General features: G+C 36.9%; 1 protein-coding gene across 6 annotated transcripts in view; it reads right to left on the reverse strand.

Annotated features, from left to right (window-relative positions):
- The window catches only part of PUM1 (pumilio RNA-binding family member 1), a 101,650-nt gene that overhangs the window by 64,467 nt on the left and 16,315 nt on the right, over positions 1-20,868 (reverse strand). For all 6 annotated transcript variants that reach the window (XM_004678715.2, XM_004678713.2, XM_012722462.1 and 3 more), the window contains exon 3: positions 13,899-13,967. In XM_004678715.2, the coding sequence (XP_004678772.1) occupies positions 13,899-13,967 (69 nt within the window). The remainder of the gene's footprint in view (positions 1-13,898; positions 13,968-20,868) is intronic.

A 20,868-nucleotide genomic window follows, 5' to 3' on the forward strand; every position in this document is an offset into this window, starting at 1 on the left:
AACAGATTCAATAAGTTTCAAAATGTACTCAAAAAGTCCAGAGCCTAGACAAACACCAGCCATATGCCCCCTATTAACAGCTTAGATAAAAGCCTAAATAGATGCTAGAAGCAGCCCAAATAGCAGTAGAATTTAATGTGCTTTGGCAAAGTAGTGCCAAGAAGAACTAATTATCATCAATGAAAACAGCAGAGGCTAAAAAGGTATGTTTGTAAGAGATAAAAGAAAAGGAAATGGGTGGTAGCATGTTGATTATGGAAGGGGAAAAAAGGTGAAACCTATGGGCTGCAAGACTTTCTGCAAATGGGAAAGAAAGTAAAATACTAAACCAAGGTACTTGGAGAAAGAAGCAAATTTAGCAATGCATTCAGTCTCTGGAGCTTATTTTGAACCTAGAATTATCTTTCCTCCAAACATACTTATCCCCACTCCTCAGATCAGCTCAGAAACTCCTAATGACCTCTGTCTCCCAGTGCTAATACGCCTATATAGCCCTTTCTCTCTAAATGTGAGGCTGGACCCAGACTTGCTCCTAAGGAATAAAACAAAGCAAAAGTGATGGGGTGTCACTTTCAAGATCATGTAACAAAAGGCTGACCTCAGTCTTGCTTCTACTCTTCTCGTGCCTGTTTTCTGTCATCTCTCCTTGCTCACTTTGATAAAGAATCTAGATAAGTTGTGAGCTGCCCTATAGAGAAGCCCACGTGGTGAGGAACCAAGAGGTCTCTGGGCAAGAAATAATTCACTAGGAACTAAGTTCAACAACCAGGTGCACCTTAATCCTGACAGTAACAACATGAGTTAGCCTAGAAGCAGACCCTTTCCCAACTGAACTGCTGAGTCCAAGTAAAATCTTCATTGATACTTTGCAGGGAACCTGAAGTAGAGGATCTTCGGAAGCTATGATTAGGTTCCTGGCCTTAAAAAACTTGGGAGGTGGGCCTTCCCTGGTGGCACAACAGGTTAGGACACAGCTCTGCAAGCTAGCCGCAGTGATATCTGTGCAAGTTCGATCCCCGGCCCCAGAGGTGACCCACATGGCTCAGCAGACCTCTCCTGTCTCTCCCACTGCTCCTTTGAGCGGTGTCAATCTGCCTGTTCTGCTACCCACACACTCTCTGGTGAATCTTCTTACTGCCCCAGCACCTCTGGTCTGTACCCTAGTTCTGTATGCATAAATAAATAAGTCTTTTAAAAAAAAAAACTTGCGAGGCTTAAACCACTGTTGTCTTACATTCAAACATTTAAAGAGTTTGTTTTCAAGAAACACTTGTTTCATTACTAATATTACTCATTCAAGTATTACTAATATTCAAAATCCATGTGCTTTCAATTTGGAAAAAACTGAGTCTGTTCCATTCATGTTCTCCCTGCTAAATGTTTGCTATATTATCTCCTTTTAAGATAATTTAGGCTAGAAACAGCCTTGCTTATTGCCCTTCTGTATTAAAAATAACTGACTTTTTAAACGTTCCAAAATTTAAAAATTCAAACACATTAAGCTTACTGTGACTTAGTAACAATTGCATTTTCAAGTCAACTAAAATAAAGACATGGGCCCTCCCTGGTGGCACCATGAGTTAAAGGGCAGCTCTCCAAAGCTAGCTGCAACGGCTTCAGCAGAGTTCGATCCCTGGCCAGGGAGCTGACTCACATGGTGCAGAAGACCTCTCCTGTACTGCCCTTCAGCAGTGTACCTCTTAATCTACCTGCTCTGCTCCCTACTTTGTCTCTCATGAATCTACTCACCACCCCTGCATCTCTAGCCTGTACTCCCATTCTGTATGAATAAATAAATCTTTAAAAAATAAAAGGCACTAACTCAAAGCTGACATTAAGTAAAATGAGCTATAACCTACTGAACTAGAAACAAAGTGATAATGAATTTGCAGATATTATTTCAAATTTAAAAGTAATACTCTGGAGTTATCATCATCTACAGCAATGGTTAAAACATCCTGGTTTGCCAACCCATTGACCTGGTGAACAAATCTTCATTTAAGCTACACCTAAATTCATTCAACAAAGGTTCAATGCAACTAGTATATGAAACAAAGTTCCTGCTTGCCCCCATCAAGAACTTGGAAATAATGACTGTTCTCTGACAGCACAAAAACAATTGACAGCAGAGGTTTACAAAAATCCACTTTAAAGACAGGGTATGAAGTAAGAATATTAAGAGATTTGACAATTTTAAAGGAAGACAACAGAAATTGGGAATGGGTACAAAAGCATGGGAGACCCAAAATTTAAAGTGTATAGGATTATCCAGTTGGCATGTTTGGGGAAAGACATGTGATGCACAAACAAATCTATAAAAGTAACTAATGTATCAGGCTAGGTAGCAGTTTGATTACAATAGATACTAAAAACATTCAAGTACCTTCCCTGGCATAGACTTTGTTTCCAAGCAACCTTCTGTGGCTTCCTCCTATAAGGTGATCAATTATACAGTCCACTGGAGTTATTTGGCCTTATAAAGTGATAAACTATGTTTGCTTTTATAATTTAGTATCTGTGGTTCTGATCAGTGTGGGCCAATCCCTCAATCCAACCATTTCTGAATTAGTAGTACAGGGTCTTTTACACAACCTGCACACTGAAAATCAGGCTTGGGAATTCCTACCTTCTCCCTAGCAATATAACATATTTTGTACTCTTCCCATTAAATATTGTGTTGTTATATTCATAACAGTCCCTTCAAAAGTGTTCTCAAAATTCTTCAGGAGAAAAATATTTACCCTAGCTTGAACCATAGACTTATAAAATAAAGGCCTTTAAGTAATCAGTTATTCGTGAGGCTTCTGGAGAACAAGGAAATCAAGCTCTAGTATACAATCACGATTAGTCAAGATTAATTAGAATTTAACTAAACTATCCTCAATTTTCTCATCTATAAAAAGAACTGTTATGAACATCCAATAAGAAAGTACGTAAAGAAGTAACACTGAAATCAAAGGATTCGCTGCTACTATTAAGAATGAAGTAGTATCAATAGATATTACAAAACCAATTAAATGTTCTAATGTACTCAAGAAGCAGACTGCGAAGCACTTCATCATCCAAGTTCAGAATAAATCCCCTAAAACTTAAGAGTCCTAACAAAACACTGCAATAACCACCATGATTACAGTTATGCAAAAACTAGGAGGCAAAATGATTACTAAGGACTGGATTCCTTTGACCACTGCTAATATTCACATGGAGAAATACCAATAATGACCTTAACATCTAATACTCTAAAAACTGAAGGCTACATAGAGTTCTCTCTCCGATTAGAAATCTGGCCTCTTAAAGAGTACGTTATTCACAAGGATGTTACAAACCTGCAGGCATGGTAGGGCTTGATCATGTTATCTATCCGGCGGTGCAAACTTCCAACACAAGCTTAATCTCACTGGAATATAGCCAACACAGAAGTACAATAAAATACCTGATACTTTAATTTTAACTAGCTAGTAACCTTTAGAACCTCTTAGCATACATTCTCATTACAGTAAAAAGTATATGACAGCAGAGAGAAAGGATCACTCAGAAAGATTACTGCTAACCAATGACAGTTCTAGTGAGAGAACTGACCTATAAATGTTCTGTAATTTTCAGAAATCCCTTCTCAAAAATTCTAATGCCCTAGATTTACCTCCCTTCTGTTCTAGAGGATTGTTGTGAAATCAAGTGACATAGAATACCAAGTGCCAATATAATGAACTATAGTCACATAAATTACTAAGTTTTATCAAGAAATAGCTTAAATGTTAAAGTACAAATCAATATCCTTTACAAGTCAAAACAGGTAAATCTATTCATTATTAGGACAATTCTTTTGGAAAGATTCAGAAAATATAAACATTCCTGAGATTTTATCAGAATAACAAATAAACCTATAATCATAATTAAAGAGCAAAAACTTGGGAGAAAATGATGTTCAAAAAGTAGTTGTAATACAATAATCTAAGTTCACAATGTAAGACATGACTATATAAGCTATGTATAAAAAACATTATATTTTAAAGTAAAATTAAAAAAGTGTATGTGTTAAGACATTTCTTCACATATACCCTTCCCTTCTGGATCAAGACTGAAAAGAAAATGAATTGAAATAGATGCTTGTTAGTATGGTGGGGATTGTGGATAATTTGTTTAAATATACTCTTGTGATTTAGAACTGATTTTCTAAGACAAAAAATGAAATGATTGTGGCATGGATTCACTACAAGTAAGGTGTTTTCTCTGAAGAGATACATTTCACTTCAATGTAATTTCAAAATGATGAGTGTTAGTGGCAATTTTATAGAACTCACATCTTCTGTTTCAAATGTTTTCATAACAATTGTGGCAGAAAAATAGAGCACACTTTGAAAACTAGTTTAAACAGGTAATCCTGAAAATGATGTTCTAATCACAAACTAGAGACTTTTTAAGTGTATAAATAAACATTTTTATTTTCACTTTCTCTTTCAGTTTAAGGAATATGATCTTTTTAAACACTCAATTTCCATGTGCTCGCTGCGGCAGATATACTAAATTATCGACTCCCATTTAGACATCAATTTACTAAGGGAGTATTAATCAGTTAATTAGGTACTCAGTGTAAGATTTCAAAATGTTAAATATTTCTGTTGTTTCATTTATTTAAAAATAAAAAAATAGTCTAAGAATCAACATTTGCAGTAATTTCTCTCACATTACTAGCCAATCTGGTATCTAGTAATTACTGCATAAAATTTTTAGCCTATGTGACAATAAGAGCTACTAGTGAAAACAAAATTTCCACTTAATAGTCTGTTACGTAAATATCTCTTTTGACTAAAAGCTAATATACCCCTTTTAAAAAGGAAAAATTTGATTTTGGCATAATTATACAATACATAAATTTAAAATTTTTTTAAAAATATTTTCTAGGCTATTAAGTACTTTTCAAAAGCATTATTACTGATGCCCTTTAATAACATTTCCACCACTAAGGATGAAAACATACAAATTATTCAGACCTAGCCAAGATACTGTTGATTTGATCTTCTCTCCCACATCTGGAAAGTCAATGTTGCTTTTCTGACTATTGAAAAAAGATTTTAACATCTGAGCTTACTGATTTCAAAAAGAGCTACTTGAACATAACCTGAAATGTAGTCTGCTTAGAAATAAATAATAGTAAAAAACAGTCTATGTCTTGAAAGTACCAAAGATTAGAAACAAAAATCTACCAGTAACCAAAATGACATAGTTACCAGACCTTTTAAAAAGTACACTAATGACATGATACACAACCTGCTGAAGAGAAAGAAAGGAACAACCTGGCTTAGGCTTGGTCATGGAATGCTTTCAAAGTAGAGGAAAAATTAGAGTGGGCAAAACAATGCAAAGGGCTTTACACAAAGAGCAAAGGGAGAACACGAAAGCAAGCAGGACAAGTGCCCCTTAAAAAAAATGGGACAGCCAATGACACAGAAGAAAAGGACAGGGGGAAAGCACAACTAATGCAGCTGACTGTCAGTGAGGTTTTCCGGAGCAATGAGAAGCTGGGCTTTAACCCAACAGACAGCAACAAAAAACATCATCATAAAATTAATTTTAAAAGATTAATCTGACATTCCTCCATAAAATGAGGCAAATGGACAATTGCTGGGAGGTTGAATGAAGAAACTACTACAGTCATCTAATGAAATAAGGAAAGTGTGGAATGGGAGCGAGGAAGGTACAAACTGCCGCTCAGGATGCCTCTCTGATCTCACAGCATTTTTTTTTAAGAGCTGTATCATTGCAAAAGAAGATTCATCACCCATTATGATGAGCAATAGTGAAGTATATATAAGCCGGCCTATCACTAAGTTCTTTTAATTAAGAATATTCTGTAGCATCAACTGAGTACCACGTCTAAATAAGAAAAGGATCCAAGAAATAATATTGTACAAGTTCATTACACAAGTGCAGTGGGTCAAGTTTTAAGGCTGCCCTGTGTAGACCCACTGTGGACTGCTGGGGCACAGTAAGAGCAAAAAGAGCAACCCAGTATCAAGAAGATCTTGGTAGTTCTTAAATTTCAGAAGGATCACACATTAAGAGGGAATTGCAAGCAGTCAGCGCTTCAAATGATGACAACAATTAAAACTCCAAATGCACTCAAAGAAACACAGAGGTACCATGTTCTTTATACAACACAATTGCTGTCAAGAACTTCATCCTTGAAAGGAAACATATAAAGGCAATGTATTTGCATAAAGCAAGCACTTCAAAGAAAATTCAGAGACACTGTTAAGCAACTTAATCTCCACATTATCTTGAGGTATTAACCTAGGGGCAACCTGCACACTAGTCCTTGATCCATGGCACATCCCCTCTTGAATCCATGAAAATAGTTTCTTTATACCTTCCCACTTCACTTTGTTGGAAGACAGCCAAAAGAAACTCTGCTCTGTTATCTGCATAAAACTTGATAGGCTGACTGTAAAGAAAATGAAAAACAGCCTGACTGAACGAGGCTTTTCTGCATGATATAGGGACAGCATGTACGGGAATTCAGAAGACAGTTATCACAACTATCTGTAAGTTATGCATAAATAAGGTAATGTATTGTTATATACATAGTAACTACATGGTTTCGTTTGTATCATAACCACATTTATGTTACAGATCTACAATAATCTAGTCTATACTAGTATAGACATCAATAATCATATAAGACTCTGGAAACAGTCCCTGAAAGCCCAATGTGCAAAAACCTCCAGAAGGCTAGGAAACCTGTGAAATTCATCAATAAAGACAGGAAATATGAAGGCTGCGTCATAACCTACACCCTCAAATTCCTCCAAAGCAAAAAGCAAATAGTTTAATAAAGAATCTTTTGCCTCAAGATAGGATCCAAATACTCAAATCCACCCATCACACCCAGCCACAAACTCAAGGTATTTTTAATTATTAAACTGACAAGGATCTCAGTATGTATACAGAAATGGACAAGTTCCCTTCCTCTTCCATTCCACATTTCATATATGTGGCTACTATGTGTACCAGGGAATAACAGAAAATAAACTGCTTCCTCTACATGCTGCGTTATAGTCAGGACCACAGAATGCATTAATAAGAAACAATGAATTATTTGGTTTTCTGGTTCCTCTTCAGCAAACAGTAACAAAGAGAACTGCATACAATAGTCTACCACAAACTTGATATTGTTAACAGGGCAAGGTGAAGGGATACCCTCTAAATGGGTTCTGTTCTAAAAGGATTCTGCTATCTGCCACATCAAGACGAAACATACTGTAGTGCATAAGACCTACCTTCAATGGGAAGGAACTTTAATACAATTAGTGTATGAGAGAAGAGAAAGAAAAAGAATACAGTTTCTAAACCAAGCACTCACCAAGTTACCCATCCCATCATGGGTAAACGCCCAGCCAAACAGGGTTGGCTAAAAGCAGGACCACTGAAACCCAAAAGCTTAAGTAAAGATAAAGGCTGCCATTGTCAGCCTCCCCAAGTATGTATCACTCCCATCTGTGTCTCCTTCCATGGTCCCCAAGTTCCTGGTACAATTCCAAGGCCTAGAAACAAGCATGACTTCTCCTTCACAAATCTATTTATTCCATGTGCTTTCTCTAGTCTCCTTTCTCCATCGTTCTCTGCTTCCCTTCAGCCAGTTTTTTTTCTGTCTTTCCCTCAGTCTTCTAGCTTCAACTCCCAGCCAAGCTCTACCCTTCTTCTGAGTGGGGTAAGGGGTTTAGAACCTCACCCCATTAAAATATAACAAAAGTAATCCCAGTTTCTTAACACTTCTATGTCTAGTTGTATATGCAGGCAGATATTTCCATGCCCAGCTGATGATCTAGAGAAAGCATTTTATAATTCTGGCTATAACTCTAATAAATACTCTTTATAGTAAATGTCTTATAGCAGATTCAACTTGGATGATAACAGCAATAGTGATTTACTAGTCATCTTATGCACTCTTTAGCAAAAGTAATTGCCGATTAGTTCAAAAAGCAAAAATTTAGAGAGAATGCTTTTTAGTTTTCACTGTTCCTCACCCTCTTTCACAGCCTACAACCCTGAGCGTAGAAATCGAGAGAGATTGAGCATAATCTCAACAGAGATTTCATCAACTAAACTGAGGTCCCTTGGAAAAAAGCAACATCTACTTCTGAAGTAAACAGAAAATAAAGAACCCAAGCTTTAAAAGTTACTATACGATTCATTCAACACAACGTACATAAACAAACAATAACCACTGTATACAAAGTACATTATTAGCTGAAGTCCCCAACCACACACTTAAGTATGGGAAATAATGAATATTTACACAAGCCACCATATATAAAATAAATCAGGATCACAAAAATGATATAAACAATTTGCTACATGAATTCCCCTTCACTGAATTTGCTTGGTAAATACTTAAAAGTTTTTGCAGAGGAACCAGTAAGCCGGATTTTGAATAATAGGTAGACTCTGGACATGCAGGAAAAAAACAGCAGAAATACCAGGATTTGGAGGGTTAGAGATCTGGATTCATATAGTCAGATAAGCTTGCTTCATTAACTTCTCTAAACCCTACTTGCCTCATCAATAATAGGGCATAAGATTATTGCAGGACTACCATAATGTACATGAAGAAAGTAGCACACCACCTGGAAAATCTATATACTCAATGTGTTGTGGACATTTTTATTTCCAATCTTGACAAAACAATTGGAAATTCTCATCTTGATACTTATGGTCTTAGGTGGAGTCACATGACCTTAGGACTCATCTTCATCATGTTTTAAAAATATATACTGGGCCCTCTCTGGTGGCACAATGGGTTAAAGCGCAGCACCACGAAGCTTGCTGCAGCACAATTCGATCCCCTGCCATGGAGCTGACCCACAAGGTGCAGCAGGCCTCTCCTGGCCCACCAGCTGCTCCCCTCAGCAGTATAATTCATTGATCTTCCTGTTCTTCTCCCCTCTTCTCACCATTCCTGCACCTCTGGTATGTTCCCCCACTTCTGTATGCATAAATAAATATTTTTAAATATACATATATACTAATACCTCTCAAAAATCAGTTGAGGATTCATATAGGTAATGAAATTAATGCCAAAGTGTCTTGGAAAATGTTGATGTATTTACTGCAATATTTAGTTGGCTTAACCTCAAATAAATACTGCCATGGATGCGGGGGGGGGGGGGGGAGGAATTCATTTTAGCCAAAGGAGGATAAATTTAACAGAGGCAGATTAAACATTATGTGAACCAGCTGCAAAGTAGTGTGTTTTATTGCACTCAAACATTCTAACACAACTAAATTTACACTGTGATAGGTCTGCCTAGTGGTCCCAGTGGAGGATAGATGGTAGATAATGGAATAAGTGGGTTTCCACACAGATCCCAAGTGACAGAATTGGGAATTAGTATTAGGGTTAGAACACAGGTTCTTATCTTATTCTTCAAAAGGCCTGATTCCAGTCCCAAAACTGCTGAGATTGCCAGAGACTTCTCCAAACCTCATGAAAAGGGTACTATGTAACACAGGCATTGACCTAAAACAAGAAAGCCACTAAGATCTTATCCTTCTAGGTCACTTGGCCTGCCTACCTGTTTTATCTAAACATTTTGTTTTAATAGCAAGAAGTCCAAAATGCCCAACAACCAACTGGTATTAATTCACTGTTAATGGAATGAGGCAGTTTTTACCATTCTTATCTGTACAAAAAAGCTACAATTTTGGAAAAAGAGATTTTTGCAATACCTCATGCTCAGATATTTCTCAAGGCTTAAATTTTCCTCCTTTCTGGAAAAAGGTCATATGCTCCTGCTGACAATAAATCTCCTTTCCAAAATTCAATATATTTTGAAGTTAACTGGGTTACTCTTTGGGGATTCTAAATTGCAAGGAATTGCAAACTGTGAGGAAGTCTTTCTAGGGCTATAGAACTACTTTCAAATACCTGAAAGCCTCCAATTCTATGAGGTATTCAGTTAGTCTCCCACTTACTCTGATATCAGAATTGTTATCACTTCAAATGTGTTAGGCAGCTCCAGACTAGTGAATCAGCCACTTAAAAGTATCCAAGAAAGAGTTATGGAATCTTTATACCACAAAGGGAAGTCACTCTTACAAAAGCATCATTTAGAAGCATTACACCTGAGGGGAGAAATCAAATATTGTACAAAAATGAACAATGATGCAAGAAAGAATATATATATATATATATATATATATATATATATATATATATAGGGAGAGAGAGATATCTATAGGTAGGTAAGTAGGTAGGTATGCAGACAGACAGACAGACAGACAGATAGATATTTTTTTAAGGCATCATTTAGATGCTTTCTGGCATATCCTAGAAAAGACTTAACTATTCCTCTCTTATTCTTTTTAAAGACAGAGATAAGGGAAAACTCCAAGAATCTTAAGACCTGAAAGCACTCTGGGAAACTACCTAGTCCCACATCCTTGTTTTACAGATGAAAAAAAGCAAAATCCAAAGAAGATGAATGTCTGCACCAAGGTTGGAAGTTGTGGCTTCAGGATTCTTGTCTTTCTCTGTCCCACCAACTTAGACCTTCCTTTCAGTTAACAGCTTCCAAATCACTATCAAATCCCTCCTAAAAACCACTCTACTACTCACATGTATGGAGAATTCCTATGTAATAGCTATTGAGAACCTCTCTAGGTATATTTCAAACCTTATCATTACTCTATATGAAGTAGCCCTTTCCAGATTTCCCTCCTCAAATTTACAACTTGCCTATTACCAAGGATAACTTTTCTAGACTTCAGTTTTCCAACACAAAGATGAAAAGCTATATACTAAAAACACCATAATCATTAGTATCTTAATGTCCCTAAAAGATGTGTTTACTACCTGTAAAACTATTAAAGAACCTTAAAAAGAAAAAAGATGCCTTGCTTTCAAAATTTAGAAGACCAAATGCGTAGAGTTAGGTGATTTTTCTGTCAAAGGCTCTAAAGGCCCTTTCCAATTAGAACCACTAATCTTTTTTGCAAATCCACCCTTTTTAGGACATGAACAATCAGGCTGCCCTTCTATAGGTAGAGCAAGTTAAGTCATGCAATATTAACCAAGCAAAGCGGAAAAAAAAAAGAGAGAGAGAGAACCCAGAAACCCAAGGTCAGTGGTGTTCCTCAATACTACAAAGATACTTTTCAGGACTATGCTTTTGTTGAATAAAAAAGGTTACAGAGTAGGTTAAATATCTGACAATAATTTGTGGTCCTCTCCTAAAACATTTATTTTTTCTATCTTCCTTTTTGTGTTGACTTTCTAGAATAGTAAGCTAGTAAGCACTTGGTACTGTGAGTCTTTCGGCTAGTAACAGTACTTCAGACTACCAGTAAGGTTTGAAAGTGGTATTTTAAGTAACCACTTCTTAACAAGGTTCCTACAAAGAAATGGTCTAAATTTTCCAAAATAACAAGAGCTCATTAGTGGTTTTGATGAAGAAATGTAACAAGAACCACATAAGCTACAACTTTGCTAGAGATCAATTATTTTGGATGGAGTCAATTCTATTTGAATCCTAAAGATTGTAAGATTCATACTGTCTCAAACACAGGTACCGATTAACATAAGGACTCACAGGCATGTGTGTACACACATACCACAAAATAACAGAAGCAACTATATGGTCATTGCAATTTACTTAAAATTTTAGTGCTTAAATGAGCAAATACTATATTTACATACATTCTCATCTAGGGATGTTTTATTTAATGAAGTCAAGTTCATTAAAGCTACACTTTCTAATTTTACTATAAAAGCTTGCTTCTTTCATTTCTCTTTTGTGCCACTTTCTTTGTACTGCTGGGGGGAAGGGGTGGGGGGAATAATTTCCCCCAACCTGCATCTATCCAAATCCCAACTATAAGACATTTCTCAAGGTTTTTAATCTCCTCTATTATCCAAGCAATCTGAAACTACTTCTGCCAAAACTGATCCCTCCTTTCACTAAAATCAACCATATATTGTAAAAACTTCTCATTTTTCCTACTCTTGGTTGTATTCACTTCTCAATTTTATCAAAATTTCCTTGAGTACAGAAACCCTATGCCATATTCATTTAGCATGCCCTGATACATACCTAGATATTAGATTATGCTTTCAAAACACAATTTCAGGAGTTTTCTTTATTTCAGGAGGGGGTATGCTAAGCAAATCTTACAATAAAATATCAATTTTTATATAGCTCTAGCAATTATTTTACAAGCATTGGCTTCATTTACTCTACGTGCACAAGCCATGAAGAGAAGTCAGGTCAGAATACCAGCTCTATCGTTTACTGGATGCATGACCCTGGGTAAATTAATTCCTCTGTTGGTCTTTTTCTTTATCTGGATATTTGTGGTCATTTAAATAAAATGCACTTTCTATTCAAGTCTTCTCACGATTCTTCAATCAGAATTAAATCTAGAGATTATGAAGTATTGTTTACAAAACTGGACATCATTTTTATTCTGTATAATTTTTTAACCTGAGATTAGCTTCTGGTGGAATGGACCCTCAAGTCAGAATCACAGGAGATGATCACAGTAGAAGATCAATATGATTTCCCATTTATATGCAGTATCAGACACATCTGTTAACTTTTTGATCAAAGTGCTCCCTAAGTAAAAAAACCCAATAAACATGTAATGGTCATTAATATGTACTGCTTCAATATTAGAGAGGCACAGGAACAAAACAAGGACAGCTATCAATCTCCTCTTAAAGCTTAAGGGGTGGGGGCATGAGGCAGACACAGAAACATACTGAAAACCCATGAACCCAAAAATAGGACACTAGACTGACCACAAGACAATTCAGAAAAGTTGGAAACAAAATCGTATAACAACAGAAGCAAGAATCTCAGGACCAAAAGAATTTAATGCCTACTTACAAAGGCAGTCAATGAATAGTTGTTATAAATCAAAAGAGGTATTGACTTAATTTTAAATCCTCAGAACCTAGCACAGTGCCTGGCTCAAACCAAGGAACCAGTGTACTTAATGAATGGTGTAAATGAAAATCCAGAATATAGCTCCTTTAAAACTTTAAAATAGAAGTGAGAGCTTTTAAATAATAGCTATACAAAAATAAAAATAAAGGGGAAAAAAAACCCTAAGGTTATTTTCAAGAGAATCATAAGTAAATGCCACCCCACCCCTGGTTCATGGCATGTGAACCAGTGACATTTTCAGCAATTAATTCAATGTGTACATTCTTCCTCGCCACCAACACATTCCAATCAACAACAACTAGAATCACCGGAAGTTTTATATATCCCCTTTCTTTTAGAATGATGGCAATCTTCCCTAATGCTATAATGGATGGCAAATTCTCCTTTTTGCAAATTGTAAACATCATAAACATTCTGTTAACATTCTGAACTCTATGTAAGGGATGACTGGCTCAGACCTCTTTGTTCTGGAATAATTGCACCAGAAGCTTAATAATTTCCTCTTACAATGAAATTCTAATTAGCTTCTTAAAAAATGGCAGTATTCTAAAATAGGTTACTGACATTTTTGATTAGCAGCCTATCTATGACTCCCTTCCACTTCAAAAAGAACCTAGCAAATGGAAAATGAGGCAAAAGAAAGAACATTTACTATGATGTATATAGAAGTATTTTTAAAAGTTTAACACCTCCGCTTACAACTGATTGGGAAATCCAATAATTTGTGCTCACATATTATCTGTTTTCCAGACATTATGCTGAGGTTGACATACTTCATTTGTCATACTCCACATCTGGTAAATGTGTGCAGATACCCAGTCCTATCATGAGGATGGCAACAAGGAAAAGCAAGCACATACTTCTGGAGACTGGATTCAGACACAACTGATGAAAGACAGCTCCAACTTTCCCTTAAAAACAAGTCCCGCTTTTCTGATACACCAGTTCACTTACCTCTCCCATCGCTCTTCCCTCCAGAGCAAGTGCTTGAAAATCATGATTCAGTTCATCCATGGAACGGACCTATTATTCAGAATAGAGGAAAAAAGGTTTCAAGTATGCATCTTAAATTTTATATATATACATTAAACACAACTGAAAAGCTTTTCTAAGATCACTTTCATACACTGGCAAAGGTCATAGCAATAATCCAATGACAGATTAAATATTCACTTACCTTAATTATTAGAGCTCAGCAATGACCCCTGCTTTCTCCCCTCCCATTCCCTTTGGTTTTCAAAACATGAAAAATACATATTCCAAGAAGAAAAAGCAAATTTCATAATATGAATTAGCTAGTTTTTTCATACACTTTAATTTATTAAGTGAAGATCACACTACTATACAGCAATGACTCTAAAAAGATGACTAATGACCTAAACTGGCTAGAGCACAAGGGATGAGAGTGTTTGTTCCCAATCATGTATATTAAGTGTAATTTGGGGGACTCATTTGGTCCAACCCAAAGAATTTCTTTGGTAAACCTCAGGGAAAGACACTACAAACTATGTAATGCTTTATTATCAGAAGATTTCTGGGAGCTCCTGAATCTTAAAACTAAATCTTAAAACCAAGACCAAAAAAAAAAGCACATCTCACGAGAAATCCTCCAAACTTGACCTATCATTTATCATTACTGGTACTACCCATATCATAACCATCTAAGCCTCAATTTGTACATCGCTAAGATCTTACTACAAAGCAATGTTAAAAATCGAAGATGAGGGCCCTCCCTGGTGGCTCAGCGAGTTAACGCACTGCACTGAGAAGCTAAAGCCACTTTCCGCATGAGTTCAATTCCCGCCTGAGTTCAAAACTGAACTCAGCCCAGTGGTAGAACACTGAACTAAGGAGGTGACCACATGGCGTGGCAGACCTCTCCTGATCCGCCCGCTGCTCCCCTCACCAGTGTACTTCGTTGATCTGCCTGTTCTGCTCCCTGCTCTGTCTCTGGTGAATCCTCTCACCCTCCACATCTCTGGCCTGTACCCCAGTTCTATATGAATAAATAAATCTTAAAAAAAAAATCGAAGATGATGTGTGAAATCCCTATTCTGAACAGTCATAGTTCAGAAACTCTTAGTTGTCCAATGTTCTACCATTGGGCTGAGTTCAGTTTTGAGCAAGCCATCTCTGCTTCCTGAAGGTGGAGTACATTCCTGGCTTATTAAAGAGGAAGGCTCCCCTGCCAGCTGAGCAAGACTGTTGGGTAACTGACTCAAGAGTCTGCCTGTTAACCCCTGTCTAATCTGATCATCACTACCTCCAGCAGTGGGAAATGAAAAGGTGAAGCTAGGCCAAGCAGGGAGAGGGAGCATATGGAAAACACAAAGCAGAACGGAGCGGGGAGGACCAAGTTAAGGATTTTATTAATGTCCTGCTTGCATGTCTGTCACCCAACAGTCTTCATCTGACTGAACTGACATATAAATACAATTACATTACTGTTTTAAATCACATTATTTCAAAATGCAGGTACTGATTCTATACTACAAATGACAAACTGTCAACAAGATTTAACAGTTCTTCAAGGTGATTGTTAAAAAATGTAAATTCAAGCCCTCCCTGGTGGCGCAGCAGGTTAAAGTACAGCACTGAGAATCAAAAGCCAATTCCGAATGAGTTCGTTTCCCTGCCTGCCCCGAAGGTGACCACATGGCACATGGTGCGGCAGCCCTCTCCTGACCCTCTCCTGACCAGCCCGCTGCTCCCCTCAGCAATGTACTTCGTCGATCTGCCTGTTCTGTACCCCACCCTGTCTCTGGTGAATCCTCTCACCACCCCTGCAACTCTGGCCTCTGTACCCCAGTTCTGTATGCATAAATAAATCTTCTAAAAAAAAATGAACAATGATGTAAAATATATAAAAAATTTCATAAAATTCTACATTAAAAACTCAGTCATATGAAAACAAGGCAAGATTTATTGTTATTGTGAAGAAACTTCAAAGAAACTGGAGTTATAATATTATAAGGTGTTTACATTATTTAGGTAATAATGAATAAATAAGTTACAAGTAGGAAAAATAAAGGTGAGAAGGAATGAGGACATAATGTTACCTTGAAGTTATAAATGTTAAGAGGAAATCATTCTGAACCTCCAGGACAGCTATTAACATGTACAAAAGCATGTAAATCAGATGCACAAAAATTTATACCTAACTATGAACCCTAATTATAACATTTAAACTAGAGTTAAGCATCTTGAAAATTCTAAAATAGTAACAATGTTGGAAATTCTGCACTATTTACATTTCCCAAGGACAAAGAAGTAATCGGGGAATAAAAACATCACGCAATATGTTATTTCTATAACCACCATAACATCTCAAAGTGATTCCCCGTTTAAGAGATTAGAAAATACAGTCTCCAGAAAGGCCTTCCTTAACCATTATTAATCATCTAAGTGAAATGGCATTGCCAGGATCTAAATCCAGGTCAACCAACTTAAAGTGCAATGTCCTATCTACACCACCACATCACCTCCATGGCAGCCACAGTAAGTTTCCACTTACTTTGTGCCTCATCTACCACTATAGTCCTCTCTTCATGCCACCCAAAAGAAAGCTATAACTCTGAGCTTCCCTTTCACTTCCCAGAGCCCTGACCTTTCTTTTGTAAAATTCAACCTTCTTCAACAAGGATCCTGCCTTAATGAAAACTATTAATCTTGCAAGTTATGTTGGTGCCTTACATAGTTACAATATCAACAAAACAAATAAGCCCAGAATTATACACATCTGGAAAATGAAGTGTTAAACAGGAACATCACTCTACAAATCTGTATTTGAAGAATTTTTATATTCTAGACAAGTTATTCAATCATGCTGGGTCCCTCTCATGTATACAAGGAGCCTAGATGAACCCAGAAGGTAGAGTGTGATTCCTTTTGCATCTTTGCAATTTATGAGCCACCAAGGAGAACCTTTGCAGGCTGGACTCTCCTTGCTTCTGAAATCTATTATGAAATAGATCCTGGATGTCTGACAAGCTAAAGGAAGCTGTTTACACAGTGTAAACTTCACTTTCTATCTATGAAGGCCTCCAGAAAGTGGACTGATCTATTCTCAGGACTGAGAGACCGTTCTATGAAATAATTGAACAATTCAACTTATGAATTGTGGACTTCTTGAAATACTACAAATAACAGGAGAGCAAAAATTTGACACTCCAAAGCAAGTCTTATGCAAGAGGTTAATTACATGTGGGAGGAACTCTGTAGGCTAGGTGGAGGCTGCATTTAATGTTTATACTGAAATTCTCTAGGTTAAGGGTCTAGGAAGTGCAGGGAGACCCAATCCCCTTATCTCTTTTTATTGAAGAAAGCAGAAGTACCTTTGTTTTCCCCAATAAATGGCCTGATCTGACTTCCCCTTTCTTCCCCCAAACTACATTGTCCTAAACAAGCTATTTAAAGTGGGATCTAAAGTGCAAGGGTGAACAGTCAGTTCTGCTAGATCTCTCCCATGTATTCAGGAGGTATATAACTTAGTAAACTTCTCTATGACTTTTTTCTTTAAAAATAATCCTATTCTAAAGAGCCTAACTTATTCATTACCCCTTGGGAAGCTAACCTATTCATTACCCCTTGGGAAGCTCTACTTACCTTAACCAAGTTCTCATACAGTTACTTAAAAGATTCATCAAGAAATACTATATTATCACTATTTCCTCATCTGTAAAACCAAGTAACAAACTATAACAATTAAATGAGACAATACTTAGTGGGTATACTTTCGGCTTTCCACCCACCTGCCCCCCACCTCTGGCCTAGTTCTTGTATGCATAAGTAAAAAAATAAATCTTAAAAAAAATAAAATAAAAACCTTCACTAAGGGCACCTTCTAAAATTCCTTCATTCCTTGGCCTCTGGTTCTCCTCTGATCTCTCTTAGATTTTGTCTGTCATTTTGCCAGCCAACATTGCTGAGAGGAAACTCAACTTAGGCACAAAGGAATCCACAAATATAAGAAAGTTAATGATCCAACTACTCTATGAACTATAATTTACCGGTTTCTCAGGGAGCCTTTTTTCTGCCTGAACATTAAAACTTAAAGAATATAACAAAGCAGATTCCATGGTAGATCAATCCAGAATATGACCTAAAAAAAAGCAAGTTTTGTGTTTTTAATTAGGTTTTGTTTTGTTTTGTTTTGTTTTGTTTTGTTTTGTTTTGTTTTGTTTTGTTTTGTTTTGTTTTGTTTTGTTTTGTTTTAAAGAAGGAAGTCCTCTGGTTCGGTTCTTGTCCTTGGCTCTGGCTACATTCCTGTCCTTGGCTTGTTGTCCCTTACCTGATCAGTGTGTCTACAGGCCTTCACTTGAACCAGCTTATCAATTCTCTGCTACCTGTACAGAACTAAACTCAGACACAAAGGTATCAATGAATTGGCATTCTGTAAATCTACAATGGATACTGAATATATAGCTATATATGGCATGTGGATAAAAAAAAGTCAACAAATCAACCACTTTTTAAATATTTTCTATAGCAAACATGTTTCAATATGTTTGCCTAGAAAAAGTAACTTCCTGATCGCTAGGACCTCTGGCCACAACTATTCCAAAAGTATTTCCCTAAATGGTCAAATCCCTAGTATCAGTGAGAAATGATAAACTAACCTAATAAAATTTCTTTCTTCCCTTTTGGGTCAGATAACTATAAGAGATATAAACTAAAATCTCCTACAGATTCGACAATTATGGCTGTCATTTTGGGTCAAGTACACTCTGGTAATTAAACAGAAAATGGTCAACATAGAGAGGAGGGAAAATATTCAGAAAAAAGCAGAAACAAGAGACTATAAAACCTCTGTGGAAACAGAAAGCCTCCCAGGATCCAAGAGGCCCACATTATGTATTTTCTGTTCTGGTGATCAGAAAAAAAATCTCTATAATCTTTCATGCCATGCCCTGAATTATAATAGATTGCTATACCTTAAGACTAAAACTGACTTTACAATATTTATTTCCTCAACCACTCATCTAAATTGTCAGGCAATTTTCTCCTCCACATCCACCACCTTTGTTCTCAGGAAGGATATTTGGGGAGAGGGGTTTAGGGAGGGCACTAACAAGCCTAAATCATGATGGCTCCATTTCACTAACATAGGTCCAGAACAATATAAGCAGAAGAATTGGTGCCAAAAACCATTACAGGAAGGAGTTATCAGTGAGAAAAAAGGAGAAACTTGAGCAAGAAAAGGAATTGGAGTATGAGAACTGACCTAATATGAATTTAATCATTAAAGGAGAAAAATCTGTTCTACAGCATACCCTGCTCCAAATATATTTGTATTATAATAACAGCTAATATTTACTAAAACTGACTTTGTGCCAGGCCATGTCCATAAACAATTAAAAGTGTTATGCTCCTGTTAATAGTCACAAAGACCTGAAAATACCATTTCCTAACACAAGCAAAAAGGCTTTACATGCCTCAAATAAAATACTGATAAACCAGAATTTTTCCTAATTAATGGGGGGAAATACTTCTCTTTTGGCCAAAGTGATTGCAAACCCTATTACATTATCTTATTTATGAGTGTTTCCACTGTCACTTTTTCACTTTCAAAGACCAGTGTTTGCTAGGTTACAAGACACTAAAACTGCAAAAGAGACATTATTTGATTTTTATACATAAGGAAACCAAAGTTGAGAATATGTCCAAAGTCATACATCTGGTGAAAATCAGAAAGAGAATTCAAATGCAGGCCTCTAGACCCATCACTCATCTAAGCAAGCACCAGCACACCAGGTTAAACAGTTCTGACTCCAGCAACCATTACTACACTATTTCATACTCTCATCCATGAAACACAGGGTATAAATGAAATCACTGCTAGTTCAGCCAGGATCAGGCTGAACTTACATTTTTTAAATTATTCTTTATCATTAAAAACAGCTACTACCTTTAGCAATTAAACATCATAAAAGTTAACTAACATGCCAAGCCATATCATAAACCATAATTATGAAATTGTTTTGCTACCAGAATATACACACCTCATGTAAACGTAAGCACTTGATAGTTATTTTATTAATTTTTTTAAGATTTATTTATTTATGCATACAGAACTGGGGCACAGGCCAGAGGTGCAGGGGCAGTGAGAGGATTCACCAGAGTCAGAGTGGGGAGCAGAACAGGCAGCTGATGAAATACAATGCTGAAGAGAGCAGGTGGTGAGACAGGAGTGGTCTGCTGCACTATGTGGGTCACCAGGAGTGGCCTGCTGCGCCATGTGGGTCACCTCCGGGGCAGAGATGGTTATGGAACTGGCACCCAAGCCATGAAGGCCAGCTTAGCAGTGCTGTGCTACCAGGGAGGGTCCTTACTAGTTATTTTTAAAATTTCTTAGAAAACAAGTAAGCATATTTTCAAGGCCAGTTAGTACAATATAGGGTAACTTTTAAATACAAAACCTCACAATCACTGGTTGTACCACTCCTTTTTCTTTATTTCACCAATTACAGTCAAGTTGAAATAAAAAACGGGACAAGGTCCCATTATTAACTGGCACGAAAGAATCTAATATAATGTGAAATTTAAGATGAAAATAAATTTTATCTCTGTTTGGAACCTACTATCTGTAGTCACATTCAGTGCTAATAAACACTCTTGTTTTAACACATCTGCAAAATGTGTTGATATATTCTCTAGATGTAAAAGTAATAAAATTATGTGCAGGGCCCTCCCTGGTGGCGCAGCGAGGTAAAGCACAGCTAAGAAGCTAAAGCCGCTTCCTCATGAGTTCGATTCCTGCCCTGGAGGTGACCCACATGGTGCAACAGACCTCTCCTGACCTGCCCACTGCTCCCCTCAGCAGTGTGCTTCATTGACCTGCCTGTTCTGCTCCCCACTCTGTCTCTGGTGAATCCCCACCGGCCCTGCACCTCTAGCCTGTACTCAAGCTCTGTATGTACAAATA

Source organism: Condylura cristata, unplaced genomic scaffold, assembly GCF_000260355.1.
Source record: "Condylura cristata isolate star-nosed mole 26May11 unplaced genomic scaffold, ConCri1.0 scaffold00008, whole genome shotgun sequence".
Taxonomy (NCBI): domain Eukaryota; kingdom Metazoa; phylum Chordata; class Mammalia; order Eulipotyphla; family Talpidae; genus Condylura; species Condylura cristata.